A 16,378-nucleotide genomic window follows, 5' to 3' on the forward strand; every position below is an offset into this window, starting at 1 on the left:
TGAAGGCCAGTGCTGGAAGTCCTGATGCAGTTAGACAAGCTCAGGAAACATTGCATACTGCAGAAAAAGAAAGAGGCCAGGGGTGGGCTTGCAGCTCAGTGGTAGAGCACTTGACTCATACATGTGAGGCACTGTGTTCCATCCTCAGCACCACGTAACAAATAAATAAAGTTATTGTGTCCAATAACTAATGCAGGAAGGAAGGAAAGGGCTTAGGCAAGTCCCGAGTCCCAGTGAAGTGGGTGAACTCAACAGAACAACCTCCTGACTGGGGCTAAAGAACCATGGATTCTGAGTCCATGTTTAGGTCCAGGCAAAGAATGGCAGGGAAAGTCGCCTCCTGGCTTGCAGTTCAGTACAGCTTGCTTGTGTTGGCGCTGCAGGACTTGCAGAAGTAACCCTGGAGGGGGGCTGTCCTTCAAACAGCCTACAATAAAATGCTTGGCACTTGGCAATCGGTGCAGTGATGTGATTCCAGGCCTTGGTCTGGGAATCTTGTAGGTCTGACTACTGCCCTGTGATACCTTGGATATCCACTTGTTCTTTCTGAGCCTCAGTTTACTCTGAAGAGTGGGCTCTGCTGACAGCTTTGTAAAGGAGATGAATGCTTGAGCACATGGTGTTCAGTCATTTCTAAAGAAAGGGTAGCGTGCTATTACAGAGAAGGCAGAAATCCAACACACTTGATGGGACACCTAAGACATACCAGGCTGTGCCTCAAGACACTGAATATCTGCCAAGGAACCAAACAGACTCATGTTGGGCAGGGGGGCATTGAATGAGTGATGGGTTTTAGGACATGCAGGAGTGGGATAAATACCAGGGACAGAGATGTGTCAGGGCCTGGGGTGGCTGGGGGTGCTCAGACCATATACTGCTTTGAGGTATAACTTTCAAGTGATTTTTAAAGGGTGCCCCTCATTCCCAGGGTATTCTCCCAGGACAGTGCTGGCCAAGATTTGGGGGGCATCCCCTACCTCTACCTTCTGCCTTTGGGTTTTCTTCTTTAATGCATGTCTTGCTCTTTGGAGTGAGGTTGAATGGGGTGATGAGAAGAAAAAGAGACAGTGTTTTACAGTTAAACTTAATGTTTATTTAAACATCAGGTTTCTGGGGGAATTTGAAGCCCTTTGTGTATCAAGCTTAGTTGTAGAAAAAATAGGGACCTATTAGAAGACCAGTTGACCAGGGTTTCAGTGACCAGTGTCTTAACAGGAGCCCCTCTCCTGGTATGGCCCTCCACTGCTCTCCTGCTGTGCAGTGTGCCCAGACACCTCGTTGAAGTATAAAAGGATTCTTGATACTTTCACTGTTGGGTCCTGCAGGCCTATAGAATTAGGGCAGGTATATGCTAATTATATGTAGATGGTGTGCAAAATCACAGGTGGACTACCACTCTGTTACAGGGGGCATGTCCCTTGGGATCATCCCTTAGTCTCATACGGTAGTGCTGACTCCAGACTCACTAGCACCAATTTGAAAACCAGGATTCCAGCTAGCTGAACAACTGTGGAAGGGCACTGTGGATATGTGCTGGAACTTTGGTGTCCTCCAGAGAATATGCTTCTGTGTCCTGTGTGGAGAGACACAGAGGATAGAAAACCAAGCCTGGGGGAATTGGGAATGAAATAAGACATCCAATTCAAATCAACACATATTTTTTTGAGCACCATGAACATACAAGGAACCATTCTAACAGGGAACAAAAGACCTCTTAAATTCCAGTGGGGGATCATTTCATCAGGACCCCTCCTTTTACAGAAAAGGGAAATGAAGCCCAGCAGCATAGAGGGGAGAGTTGACTTGTCCCAGGCAAGGTCACCTGGCATGCCAAGCGCAGATCTTTGAGGCTGGTGGTACATGGATACTTCCCTCCCAGCCCCCTGAAATGTGACTACTGTTGATTACGTTACTTTCATATAGAAATAAAGCCCCATTGCCATTAGACTTCCTATCCCTGTTTCAGCCCACTTGTTTTCTTCCACCACTTACACTCCAGGTAAACATTTCCTCGGAACTTCTGAAGCCACTGCTTCAAGGTTCTCATTTCCCTTCATATGTTTCCTCTTGGTTCCACTGAAAACCCTCTCTCTGCCCTTCCTCTCTGCCTCCCGGGGCTCAGCTACCCCTTACTCCTGGGCTCTGGGCTGTGGCATCTGGCCTCTCTCAATCCTTCCCTCTTTTCTCTAAACTGCAAACAGAGGTGGCCCGAGCCTCGGAAGGCTTCTGAACTGAGGGCACCCTACAGATGTGTAAACATTTTACCTTGCTAACCAGGCAAGCCGCCTTCCAAGGGCAACAGGAAAACTAGGGGCTGGGAGCCCCTGGCAAAATAAAAACCTGCAGGGAGAGGGAGAGAGAGGGAGAGAGAGAGAGAGAGAGAGAGAGAGAGAGAGAGAGAGAGAGAGAGAGAGAAGAAGAAGAAGAAGAAGAAGAAGAAGAAGAAGAAGAAGAAGAAGAAGAAGAAGAAGATTCTGTTTCAGATTTGAATTTTCTCATTAGAAGACCCTTCATTTTCTTTTTGTAGCAGGACGGAGTAGACAGGGGAGGGAAAGAAGCGGAGCTAAGATGCGGGCTGGACATGAATGTGGTGACTTCAGCGACCTCTGCTCCTGTTGATTCCTGATGTGCAGAGAGATCTGGGGCAATGGGATCCAAATTTGGAGTCCAGTCTTTGTCTTTGGAGGGAGTTGGCAGGGAGGTAGCTTTTTATATATACTCCCTTAGTATCATCTAAGCTGATGGGGATTTATGATTTACAAGAAGGGCTTGTCCGTGGGATTGAGGGGACTTGTGCCTTCATTCCAGCTCTTAACCAGTTAGGCAAGATACCTTCAGGGAACCTTCTCTCTTTGGCTTTGCTGCATTTTATTTCTGGTTGTTTCCTACTTTTTCATCTTTGATGTTACTCCCAGACCTTCCAGCATCTTAAGAAGGAACTCTCCTTTGGACAGTCATTGTATGCCAGGGACTCTATATCCACTATGTCATTTAAGTATGACAACATATGAGGGAATTAAGGTCCACAGAGGGGAAGTGACTTTGTCCCTGATGTACTGATAGTAATTGCTGTCATTAGAATTCAAGCAGATTATCCTGAGTCCAAAGATCCTGCCCTTTCTCCCCATACCAAGAACACATTCTGCCCTCTGAGTCTCTCTGTCCTTTAGCCATGGAGATACAAAGTATTGTCTTTTACTCTGTTTGGTCCTTAAAGTCCTTGCCTTGTCTCTTTTCCCACTCTGTTCAGAATCACGTGTCCCGTGCTTATTCATGAGACATTAATGGAAGGCCTCCTGCAGCAGGTGCTGGACAGGTTATGGAGATGACCCAGACGTGGTCATCACTCTCAAGAAGACCCAGTCTTGCAGAGAGGAGGCAATGGGAAGTCACATAGGCAACTCTTGAACCGGACAGCCAGTGTCAAGTTTCCTAAAAGTAGAACAGGTTCAGTGGAGAGAGAGATTTCTACTCACAGGGCTGGCATTGGAAATCCTGGAATAAGGGAAATCAGACTGGGTCTGAGTACGTAATGGGGAACTTCATTCAGTCCCCTGCTTGACCACACAGAGAACCAAGACCCAGAAGACTTAATTGGTGTTTTGCCAAGGTCACCCTAACCATAAGAGAAGGATGACTGTGGATGGAGACTCTGACCTGAAATATGGTTCAGCAGGGAATGGGAAGAGAGGTGTAGGTGGGCCTAGATCCTCAGCCAAAATGCTGGCTGTGTTAGCAGCTAGCAGGGATTTACATAAATTCTCAGGTCCCAGAGCCACAAAGGAGTAAAGACTGTGTGGGCCCCCTCTATTGATTTTTCTGGACACTCTCCATGCTCTTTTGATGAGCATAATGGCAGATGCACACTCAGAGTTATGGTGACCGCAGTGATTCTCCATCTGAGAACAGGGACTGTCTTTCTAAATGAGCATCATCTATTCATTCTCATCTCCCTCTCTTTCTCCTCCCACCTGGCCTCATGCATCATCTGACACTTAAAATACACTCTTAATTAGAAAGTCCTTTTCCCTATCCAACAGCTTTGTTTGTGCCAAGGACACTGGGTATATTCCAGAAAGGCTAGGAACAGGGGATTGGTAAGTATAAAGATAATTAGATCCAGAGAGTATCCACTAAGCTACTTCTTAACATTCTCAGAATAAGTCTAGGGATGCCTGGCTTGGAAAGACCCCAAACATTTAGCTAAAGCATGTGATACCCCCCAGGTAGCTGAGGGGTCCAAATCCCTGAGGCATGAGTAAAGGGGTAGGAGATGCTACGAAACTAGCACACAGGACAGTGAATTCCAGAATCTTATAGAACTGGGATCCACTTACCAACCAGTTGACCCTGACCCTGTCTCTTCCCTTTCTTTAATTGCCATATCCATCTTGACACAAATTAGAAACTTAGTATCACTGATGTATTAGCTGAACTAATACATATACAGACCTTGACACAATGTCTGGCCTGCAAAGAGGCTTGGTGGACTTTGCTCTAATGTACTAATAATGATCTAGGCATTCCTGGCCTCTTCTTATGTTAAGAGGGTACACGTGTGTCTATGGATTATATATAGATTAGTACTAGAGAAAAGCAAGCTAAATTGGGTCTTAGGAGATTTGTCAATGATTGATTCCATGGAATGCAACAAATGCTTTCCATTCTATGGGTCTCAACTCCTTCACCCAGAAAGAGAAGGAGTTGGAGGTGATGATCTTCAAAAAATGGTTCAGCTATTAATTGTCTGCCTTTCTTTGGGGATGCACATTAGGGCTTAGCCAAGATTCTTGTTAGAAACAGCCCTTTTCAGTCCTTGGCCCACACTTTTCTAAGCCAATTTTCCACAGGGTTGACACCACAGATCATTGAATGACTGCTAAGTGGATCCTAGGGAATGCCCTTTTAAGTGAGCACTTTCCATTTATCACCGCCTCCCCTCCCACTATTCCTCCTTTCACATCAAATATCATACTACAATTAGTATACTCTCTCCCCTGGTCTTCTTTCCCATTCAACTCTTTGCAAAACCAACGGTTTACATGTTTTTATTACCACTTTTGTTCTTCTTGAGTTTTCTTTGAGGGAAGCACCCATTTTTCCAAAGTTTTCTTTCATGTGCCATATTGAAAAATGGCAGTAAAACTGCCTGAATTCAAGTTGTAGTTAGACTGCCTCAAATATAGCTCCCTTGCCCTCTCAGTTCCTCCAGCCTTCGCTTTGCCCTTGGGGAGGTCCCAGAGGCAAGGTCCCACCAGGGCAGTTTGAAAACCACTAGTGCAGAATATCCTGATACGTATTTAATCAGAGAAGAATAACTTGCCCACCTTCTCCTTCCATCCTTGATTCATTGATCTTTTTCCTTTGGGGTCACACAGGGCTGTATGACAAATGCTCTTACACCTCACGAGACCGAGGATGGGTCGTGGGCATTCACACCGTCAGTGATCAAGGCCACAGAGACCCACGCTACTTTTTCTCCTTGAAGACAGACCGGGCCCGGCAAGTGACCACCATCAATGCCCACCGCAGCTACCTCCCAGGCCAGTGGGTATACTTAGCTGCCACCTATGACGGTCGGCTGATGAAGCTCTATGTGAACGGTGCCCAGGTGGCAACCTCTGGGCAGCAAGTGGGTGGCATATTCAGCCCGCTGACCCAGAAGTGTAAAGTGCTCATGTTGGGAGGCAGTGCTCTGAACCACAACTTCCGGGGCTACATTGAGCACTTCAGTCTGTGGAAGGTGGCCAGGACTCAGCAGGAGATACTGTCCGACATGGAAACCCATGGCCTCCACACCCCTCTACCTCAGCTCCTCCTCCAGGAGAACTGGGACAATGTGAAGCGCACTTGGTCCCCCATGAAGGACGGTCACAGCCCCCGAGTGGAATTCAGCAGTGCTCATGGCTTCCTGCTGGATACGAGTTTGGAGCCCCCTCTGTGCGGGCAGACGCTGTGTGACAACACAGAGGTCATCGCCAGCTACAACCAGCTCCCGACTTTCCGCAGGCCCAAGGTGGTGCGCTACCGCGTGGTCAACCTGTACGATGATGACCATAAGAACCCCATGGTGAGCCGCCAGCAGGTGGACTTCCAGCACCAGCAGCTGGCCGAGGCCTTCAAACACTACAACATCTCCTGGGAGTTGGAGGTGCTGGAGGTGAACAAGTCCTCTCTGCGCCAGCGCCTCATCTTGGCCAACTGTGACATCAGCAAGATCGGGGATGAGAACTGTGACCCCGAGTGCAACCACTCGCTGACTGGCCATGACGGTGGGGACTGCCGCCACCTGCGCCACCCTGCCTTCATGAAGAAGCAGCAGAATGGTGTGTGTGACATGGACTGCAACTATGAACGGTTCAACTTTGATGGTGGGGAGTGCTGTGACCCCGAAATCACTGATGTCACCAAGACGTGCTTTGATCCTGACTCTCCACACAGGTAAGACCCTCCTGGGCAGAAGATGCCCAGTAAATAGCTGAAAACTCTGCTCCATTTTATAGATAAGATCCCCTGAGGCCTACAGGGTGAAGACAATTTGGTCATGCAGCAGTTTAATGACCAGGGCGAGTCTATTGCTCAGGCAATCAAGAGGACCATGTGCAAGCATAGTTCATTATTCATCTTGAGAATTTCCCATTGGTCATGAAGAAAAACTCAAAGACCTGTGTTCTCAAAGAACTCAATTTATATTGGTTGGCACACAATGAGTACAAAAAGCTATGTACTATGTATAATGGAGTAGTTTAGAGCTTTGCCCTTCAATAAAGAAGTCTCTTGCCCGTGACAATTCAAATTTAAATCACTTAAAACTAAATAACATTTAAAATCCAATTCCTGAGTTGCATGAGCCCTATTTCCAATATGAGGTCACCATAGGTAGCTAGTGGCCACCATACTGGATGGAGCAATATGGAATATTTCCATCATCATGGAAAGTTCTAATGGACAATGCTGGTGGAGCTGGAGACAGTGGGGTCAGATAACCTGGGCCTGACCTCAACTCTACCATATTCTTACTTTGTGACCTCTTAGAAGCTTCTAAGGAAGTTTCTACGTCTGTAAAATGGGAATGAATATAGCACCTACTTGGTTCAAGTTGCAGTGGGGACTGAGAGGATGCATAAAGTGCAGTCTCTTGCCATCAGTGGCTAGCACATAATTAGCTCTTGATCAGTGTATTTGTCATTCCTTGTCTAATGAATGTGAGTGTATGGTGTTGAGGGGGTGGCAGAGGAGATCAAGAAAAAAGTTGACTTGCACCTTGAATATGAGACTTCTTTGGAAGAGGTGATATGTCAGCAACGTCTTCAAGACGAGGTGCCATTCGAGGCATAATAGAGCAAGGCTAGAGATCTAATGCACATGAAGACTGTAAGTAATAAAATTGTACTGTATTTGGGATCCATGCTAAATGAGTGGATTTGAACTGCTCTTGACAGACAGGCACGTATACACAAAGGTAACTATGCGAGATGATGGATATTTTATGAGTTTCACTATGGTAACATTTTTATTATCTCCATGTATCCCAAAACATCCTGCTGTAGACCTTAAATATAAACAATAAAATTCATTTTTTAAAGATAGGTATAATTTGGACAGCAGAGACTAGGGGAGAAGGCAGGACACTGGAGGCTTTTAGAAAGCTAAGAGGGGACCCCTATCTAATGCCTTGCTTAGTCTCTGTCATGACCAGTAACCCCAACCTGGACCCCAAAGGTGAACTCACCAGTGACCCATAGTTAATATGAGACCTGAAGAAACTGGTTTTTAATCCAGAGAGATGGACAACATCTATTTTCCTGTTTTTCCCAGATTCAAGCTGAACTTTTCCATTCTGCCCAACACACAGGACCCTGCACTTGCTGATGGCTGTAGCACATTTGCCGACCTCTGCAGGTTTTCTGCTGACACTTCCCTTTATGTCTCTGTCAAAAGAGCAAGGGCCTCCCGTACACAGGCAAAGTACCTATGTGCAGAGGAATGACGGTGCTGGCAGGGGAATGTCCTGCCTGGCAGCCAGTCAGGAAGCACTTCAGCTCAGCCTCCTGGCACCAGGAGGGCCCCTGGACTCTCACCTTGGCGCCGTGACATGTGAGAAGCAGCCTTGCCGTGTGGCTAGTTCCTTCCAGGTCATGTGGCACCGTGGGCTCTGCTTCCATTTAGTCCTTGCCAGAACTTTACAAGGGAGACAAGATATAGGCATTAACCTTTGCATTTGACTGATGGGAAACAGAGGAAACTTGTTAGAGAGTGAAATGACTTAGCCAAGTTCACAGATGAGAAAAGTCAGTAGGTGAATCATAAATGCAGTTCTTCTGTGATCAGTGTAATTTGTGTTCTATTAAAGCCAGGAACCAGGAGGTATCTACGTGCCAGGGAAGAGTGGGCATAACTGAAAGGCATCACCCATTTGTACATCCATTCATTTGCTCATTCACTCATTCATACAACAAAATGTTTGTTCAGTGCCTGCTATGTGCCGGGTAGGTAGGGACCCTTGGCTTTATTTTGCTAAAGGAAATCCTGGATTCAGAAAGATGAAAGGATCTAACTAAGGTTACCCCACTAACATATGGAGACGTTGGATTCAAACCCAGGCCTACTGACTACAAAGCTCCCACTGAAGTGGGATATTTTTAAATTCAAGCAACAATTAGAGGCAGAAATAAAGGACAGGGGTGACAGGCAGGGTGGCTTTACTAAAGGCTTGGGAGAAAGCTGATGACAGTGATCCATCACTGGGTCAGGATCCAGGGAAGCTGGCGTGTGCAGAGCACCATGCTGGTGTGGAGGCGCTGTGGGGCCCCATGTTCCAGATAATTCACAATCAGCAGACAGCACTGGTAGGTTCCAAAGGCCTCTTCTAGCCTCAGTCATGGCACTGCATGCCCGGAGCACCTGTGAATGACCATGTGTCTGTGCTGTGACCACTCACGCCATGGTCTGTTTGTTTGCTGGCTGGCAAAACTATGTGCCCCACCAGGCTATGTGGTCATCTCCCTATGAGGCTGGGGGTTACAGGGTTCTGGCCAAATCAACTCTCCTGGGTGAAGGGAGAAACCTGTGGAAGAAATAGTTTCTTTGCGACCTTAAACAAAAGAGAGGCAGGGTGGGAAGGAGGAAGGAAGGAAGGAAGGAACGAGGGCAAGAAAGAAGGGAAGAGGGCCAGCCCTTCTAATAGAAACAGGGAAACTAGGTGGATTTTAATAAATAGCTGAAAGCAAAGCTCATGCAGAATTTGTTCTGTCTCTACCTGTAACTCTAGCTCTATCCCTATACCTATCTTTCCATGTCTGTCTTTACCTCTTTTTATGTCTCTTTCTTAATGGGTAAAGAGAATATTTAAAGCTCTACTTCTTAACCTATGGCAAAAGACAGGGATTTTTTTTTCACTAAATGTCTCAAACTAGTATCTTTTTCATAGACAACAAAAATGAGCTGATATAAAAATGAAAGTCCTTCAGAATCCTGCAACAATGTCAGGTTCTCGAAAGGTTTCCAATTGCTGACTCTCCATTTCTGTATTCTCTGTGCCATGGGCAGCTCATGCATGGCCCACTTTGAGTAGCACTGATTAAAATTCATCATTCTCTCAAATTCTGTGGTACTTCCCCGGAGAAAAATAAGATCCACCCAAAATGCAGCTGAGCAAATTGTCCGATTCCAACAGAGAAGTACCAATTCTTTTGAACACACTGAAACTCTCCCTTTTTGATCTACTAGTCCTTGGTCCCATTGGTCCGAGATTCAGGAATGCATGTCTTACAGGAGAGTACCCAGTTCCTGAGGAGGGTCTTCAGAAGGCATCCGAATGATGTCAGTTTTCTGACTTGGCAACATGCTCAGAGATTATTCAGCCCAACCTCCTTATATCATATAAAGGGGAACTGAAGCCAAAGCTCACACAGTCCATTAATGGTGAAGCTTGGGAAGAGGGGTTCCAGATTCCCAACCCTGGTCATCTGCTATGGCCCAGTTTCCCAGAATTGCCATGGAGTTCTTTTTAGACACAGACACCTGCTACCTCATATTCTGCCCTCACTGCCTTCTTCTGCTTCTCCCAAGAGCTTGGGGTTGTGAAGTGCTGAGTAAGTTAGGAAGAAAATTAGATCATGGCCTTGAGTTTTTATGAGCCACTTCAGACCTACTATAGCTGCATTGGCAGTGGGTTTCCTTAGTGAGAGGCAGTGATAAGGACAGCCAGCTGAGGATGTTGAAGAAGGCCACTAGAACAGTGAGGAACTGGGAGCCATGCCATATACCCATTTGAGGATGCCTGAGTTGGAGGAGAACATTGTCACAGGGCCATGACCACACAGTCATGACACATACGCTTTAAGTCTCTGAAGGCCTGTTCTATGGGAAAGAGGACAGAATTATTCTATATGGTTTCTAAAAGCATGGTTTCAGCTGCAGGAGGAAGCTTGGAGCTGAGTGACAGATGATGGTGTCTCCAGTCCATGTGGTTCTTCCTGGGGAGTGCTTCCCTGCAGGTACATGGGCTCCCCATCACCACTGGCCTGAAGTAGACACTGATAGCCATGCACAGGGAGACCATAGCTGTGATCACAGTGCTAGTGGAGAAAGTGACCTTGTTGGTCTTGGGTTGTGCACAGCCCAGCACAGCACAGCACAACTTTTTGTTGATATCATATTCCAAGTCATGTTAGGAAACTACATGATGGTTTCTTTTCTGTCTATTAGGCATTCATTGGGTATTCAGCATCTCTGCTCTTCATTGAGGGTGTTGTGATGGGCTGAACATGTCTTGCACCGTAGAGGGGCCTCAAGTTTTACAGGAAAGTTGAATGAAAGCATTATATGTCATCAGATTGAGGACAGAAGACCTGAAATGCCAGAGATTTATTCTGATTAGGGAAAACAAGGCAGGAGGAGAGATGATTTGAGTAGACATCCAGGAACAGGCAGCCTGTTGAGAAATAGAGACTCACACTGCATCAGTCGTCAGGGTCTTGGCAGGGAACAGAGGGCATATTCAAACAGAATAATTAAGGAGAGTTGAAGGAGGGGCTGTCTTGAAGGCACAGCTATTTACAACATTGCAGAAAGGGTTTAGGCCAACCAACAGAACCTCGGGCTTAACTCAGAGCAAGCAAACCTGGGTAGCCATTTCTACCTTTGATCCGTGGGGTTAAGAGAAGGGCGTGACTGTGGAACCCAGAGAGAGTGGCCATATGGAGAGGGTTTCCTGGCAGCAGCTGTGGCTCTCAGAAGAGGGAGGCAGCCACCTGACTAGAAGGGACCTAGGACAGTTGCCTGTCATTCTCTCCACACTGTCATTCTCTCCTGCCAGTATTTTCCATCGGGTGAACCAAACTGGAAATCACAAGGCAAAGGGACTTGATGCAACCATAGAGGCCACCCTCCCCAGGGGGTAGGGAAAAGTGGCTCAGGATGGAAAAAAATAGACTTTCCAGAGCACAGAGGAAGCCAGCCATGCAGTGGGTAGGGAATCTGCAAGGGCAGGGAGGAGAGTGAGTGGCAGGATGGAGAAGGGCATGGAGAGCAGGGGCCATCAGGATGGCTGGGGACCAGAATGTGAGCAGCGACAGGTCCAATTTATCTCACAGAAAATTTAATATCAGGCTTCATCCCTTCTCATGCTCCTTCCCTTCCTCCTTTCTTCCCACTTTTTCCCCTTCCTGTCTTCATTCCTCCTGTTCTTCTTTTCTTCCCTCAGTAAATGTTGGTTGAGTACTTTCTTTCTGCAAGTGCAATTACCGCCCTTTTGTAGCTCACCTCCTGGTGAGTAAGACAGACAAGTAAACACCCCATCAACGCCACTGGTGAGGGAAGGGCCCACGAGAGCAGCCAAAGGGAGTCTTGCTGTGTGAGCATCCAGTTTGAAAAAGACATTTTAGGTGAACCTTGGGTCATTCTCTCTCTTCAGTGGTGGAGACAAACCAGGTGGGCATAACTTCTTCTTCAGCAAACAAGTAGAATGTACTTCACGTGCTCTTTTGAAAGTGAGATGCAAAAGATTGATATGAATAGAAAGTCTCAGTGTCAAGAAATTCAGGGTCAGTGGACATCCTGGGCTGTAACTACCTCACTGAGAGAGGACACTGCAGTAAACTCACCAGTTAATTCCCCGTGTGGACCCTTCTAGATCACTGGCTCTGGCATGGACAGGTGACCTTCAACTTTGTTCATGAGTAGGTAGTCACATGGAATTAGATGAGTGAGAAAACTCCTCTTCACTGTTGTCTTGTACTAAAATGTGTCCTTCGTCTTCCTGTATTATTATTGTTGTTGTTGTTGTTATTATTACTATAATATAACAAGAGCGTTCCCAAGAGTGTAGGTCTACATTATGTTTCTTATTAAGTTAACATTATAGGAAGTCTTACAAAAGGGACCCTGATAAGTCCTGAAGTCAGCTCCTTGACCCTTCTGCTGGAAGCTGTAGCCTACCTCAGTTTCTTCACTCTGTCCTCTATCAGGGTCCTTTAAATGATTTGTCTTTTCTTTAGTGGGGTACACCACTTCTTTTCTAGAATGGTCTTATGCACCATACATTTTCTACTCCCCAGTTCTTTTCTAAATCTGAAAAAAAATCTTTCATGGAATCAGGATTCTCAAAGCTGAAAGAAACAAAAAAGGGGACCAGTCCCCTCTTGGTTCAGATAAAGAGACAAAATTTTCATGAAGGAGTAACACTGACCTAGACCTCCTGGTAAGAGAGGGACTGAAGTGAAGCCAAGGCTCAGGGTCTCACTTCCTACTCTCGTGCCATTTCCACCCCCACCCAAAATCCTTTGATATTTTAGAAACCAGAAGTTTGAAACTTGAAAAAGTTATATCTAGGATGGTCATGTTTTCACCCGTCATCCATATTTTGCTCAGACTCCCTTAATATCCAGAGTGTGATGATGAATGCTGTAGGGATCCAAGACAGAATCTCTTGTCTTAAAGGAGCCTGGATGCTGTGGTTTAATGACATTTCGTCATAATCATTCAAAAAATGGCAAGAAGTCAGATGAGTAATTTCCAGTGGAACCACAGGACGATGAGGTTCCCACGGCTCTGAGAAAAGGAAGGATCACAGTTGTTGGAGTAGCTAGAAAAGTCTTAATGTTAAAGAAGGGACACAAATAGGTCTTTAGCATGAGCAGACCTCATGATGATAGGAAAGAGGTTCATGAGATGATCAGACTACTCGTCGTGGAATGGGGTGAAAGTTGAAAGTGTTAGGTTACAGGAAAAAGGTGAGTCTAGTTGGGACTTCATGTGCTACATTTTTTTTAGGTTGTAGTTCTCAAAGAATGAGGCTGGTTTAGAATGACATAAGAGTTCAGGGGGAATAGATTTTAGCCTTGGCTAGGCAGTTTCTTAGCTATGCAATCTTGGGCAAGTCTCTTAATCTCTCTGAACCTCCACTTCCACATCTATTGAAAGAAATAGTAGTATCTGACACCATGGATCATATATTATTTTATGTGGCCATGAGGATCACATAAAATAATATCCCTATAAAGAGTTCTGGGAAGAGTTAACCAGCATGCAGATGAAAGGGGGCATTATTATTTTTTTTTTTTCCTGCAGTAACTTCGTTCATTCTTTTCCAGTAATCATGTAAGAGAAATTGCTTGGAATTTTATAATCAGAATATCAGGGTTTATTTAACGTGACTAATATTCATTACAGCAATAACAGGAGTCAGGGTTGGTGTAGTGGAAAAATTATGCGTGTTGGAGATTGACCAGGGTTTGAATCTTGGCTCCACTCTGCCTGGCTGTCTGACCTTGGCACGTTGCTCGGTAAGAGTTGCAGGTTTCTCATCTGTTAAAATTGGGTGATAACAGCTATCCTGTGGCATGTCATGAAATGTAAATGGAGTCACCTGTGTGAAACATCTGGCTTGGTGTCTGGCACATAGTAGGTGTTGGAGAAGTTCCCTCCCTTCTTGCATGCACACGCGTACAGAATCGCCTCCCTGTCAGCACTGTTTTACAGAGACTGCCTTCCTGCAGGATCATAAAAAAGGCCTGGATGAAACTGCACTTCACAAATGGAAAGCATTTATCCCCAGTACTTTCATTCTTAAAATACTACCTTTTTTTTTTTTTTTTTTTTTTAAGAACTGGGCTCAGAATTGGTATTTTTAAATAAAGACCACATCACTTATATTAAACTCATTGAATTTGCACACCAGCTTATTTTGATAATGATGCAAATGTCTAACTATATTAGGGGACATTTTTGCTCACAGAACCTTCCTGTGCAGTGTTGGGACTGGTCAAAATGGGACATGTGCCATTTTGGTTGAAGTTACTCAAGGTTCTGACCATCCCTTGATCTCACTTGAGTGTTGATACACAAGTATACATGTCCAGGCTGACTAGTGCACATTTTCTCTGATTCAGTCTGGGTTTCCTTCATGCTGTCCTTCTCGAGCCAAGTCCATCTTTAATCAGAAGTTCCCACCTGTGAATCTTGCGCACATGTCACTGTGGTCTTGGAGAGCTGAATGCAGGGGGGAAAGGTATCAAAGACAAGAGCTGCTCATGGCTCCTAAAAATGAACTCAACAAGGAGCTCAAAAACAGTTACCTGTGAGGAACAGGATCGGAACAGTGTAGTGAATAAATAAAAACACAAGGTTGGGAGACAGAATATATTGGGATTAAGCCACTTAACCGTGCTATAACCTTGCAAAAGACTCAGTTACCTCTCTGGGAAATTAAGGATGAAAGGAACTGCCTTAGGTAGTTTAGAAGACTCAATGAAATTCCACCCTTTAGAAGAACACAGGGCACACAGTGCATCTGAAAATAATAGTGTTTGGTCTTATTTTGTTTTGTATTGCTGCCATTGTTTGAGGATTTCCCTCCTCTGGGAAATCTTCTGATCTCCTACATGCATATCCCCAAATTCCCAGCTTCCTCTCAGTAGCCTCACTGGGATCTCAGGGCTGTCCTAGGAGTCAGAGATGGCCTAATCCATCTCTCTCTACTACCAAGAGCCCTTTTGTTTTAGTTCTCACAGGTTTCATCTTTTTCAAGGTTTGTTTTAATTCCAAAAGCCCTGCACACACTAAATTCTAATAGATTACTTTTCCTAAGAGATAAGCGACATGCCGCACTAAGTTTATGTATTTCTATCAAAAATCAAAGGCATGTCTAGGATCCCAGTTTGGGGCTCACTGAATAATGAGAAGGGCAGGAAACAGAGGCCAAGGAGAGTTCCTGCAACATACTCGGGGCCACCCCCAGCAGCTGCCTTCTGGCCTGACACCCTTGCCCCAATACACCCCAGTCCTCAAAGTTTGCAGGTGACAGTTAGGATCCTTTTAGTGGAGCATGCCTGACAAGTTTCCCCCAATAGACCAGGATCTGAGGGTTTCCCTCTCTCACCCCTTTCCCAGATGCATATTTCCAACTCCAGGTCCCTGGACACATGGGAGCACTGGGTGCCCTTTGAGGCCTCTACTGTAGGTTGGTGGGTTTTTTACGATCGGCACACTAAGCACTCTCATTGCGTTTTCTCCATCCACTGGAGACCCTGAGAGCTCAGGACAGCTTCCACACTTGATCAGTGTCCTTCCAGGTTAGAAAACCAAGCCAGGGGGCAGAGGGAGGGAGGGTCCAACAGACAATAGTGAAAGCACTTCCCTAAATTGATCACAACTCAGTGTCTTCCTTCAAACTCACCACTGGGTTGTTTCTGACTCCTGGGGACTGGGAGACCTTCACACCTCTACTCTCACTTTCTGGAAGTGCCCAGCTAGCTGGGAGCAGTTTGCTGACAGGTGCACTGGCGTGAGTGGGGTGGGCTGGAATTTCCCTGTTTGGGAAGGGAGATTTTCTTTCTCTTTCCTCCTTTCTTTTTTCTGTGTTCTAGGTTGTTTGGGTGGTCTGGTGGTGAAGGGACAGGGGCACTGTCTTCATTCCAAGCTTCTCATGTTTATGATTTCCGCCCTTTGCGAGTTCAGACTGCCACCTGCTGCCCTTAGCCTTGGGTTTGGCTTCCACAGAGGGCCCTGGTGACCCTAACTCCACAAAAGCATGAAGTGTCCAAGAGTCTTACAGAGGGCTCAAGGAAGATTCCAAGTAGACCTCTTTCCCATGAGAATCCATGTGAGAAATACACAGTTTGCCGTGATTTAGCCAAACCTGAAGGAAAGAGGTGATGGATTCTTCCAGTAACTTAGTTGCTAACAATAAAGTAAGGCACTTCCCTTACTTCAAATTCTTCATCTGTAAAATGAGACCACTTAAGGTCTGCCCCTGCTAAGACCTTCTCAAATCAGACATTGTAATCCTGGTTCCTGGCTTGTGGGGAAGAGGCCTACACAAGCATAGGGTAGAAATGAAAGGCCTGATATGTTTAAAAGGTACAAATAAAGCCAC

At 45.8% G+C, this 16,378-nt stretch overlaps 1 protein-coding gene across 1 annotated transcript in view; it reads left to right on the forward strand.

Annotated features, from left to right (window-relative positions):
• Nucleotides 1-16,378, forward strand: part of Pappa (pappalysin 1) — a 226,936-nt gene that overhangs the window by 26,318 nt on the left and 184,240 nt on the right. The window contains exon 2 of the mRNA XM_027949427.3: nt 5,379-6,441. Within this exon, the coding sequence (XP_027805228.2) occupies nt 5,379-6,441 (1,063 nt within the window). The remainder of the gene's footprint in view (nt 1-5,378; nt 6,442-16,378) is intronic.

Source organism: Marmota flaviventris, chromosome 13 (assembly GCF_047511675.1).
Source record: "Marmota flaviventris isolate mMarFla1 chromosome 13, mMarFla1.hap1, whole genome shotgun sequence".
In the NCBI taxonomy this organism is placed as follows: Eukaryota; Metazoa; Chordata; class Mammalia; order Rodentia; family Sciuridae; genus Marmota; species Marmota flaviventris.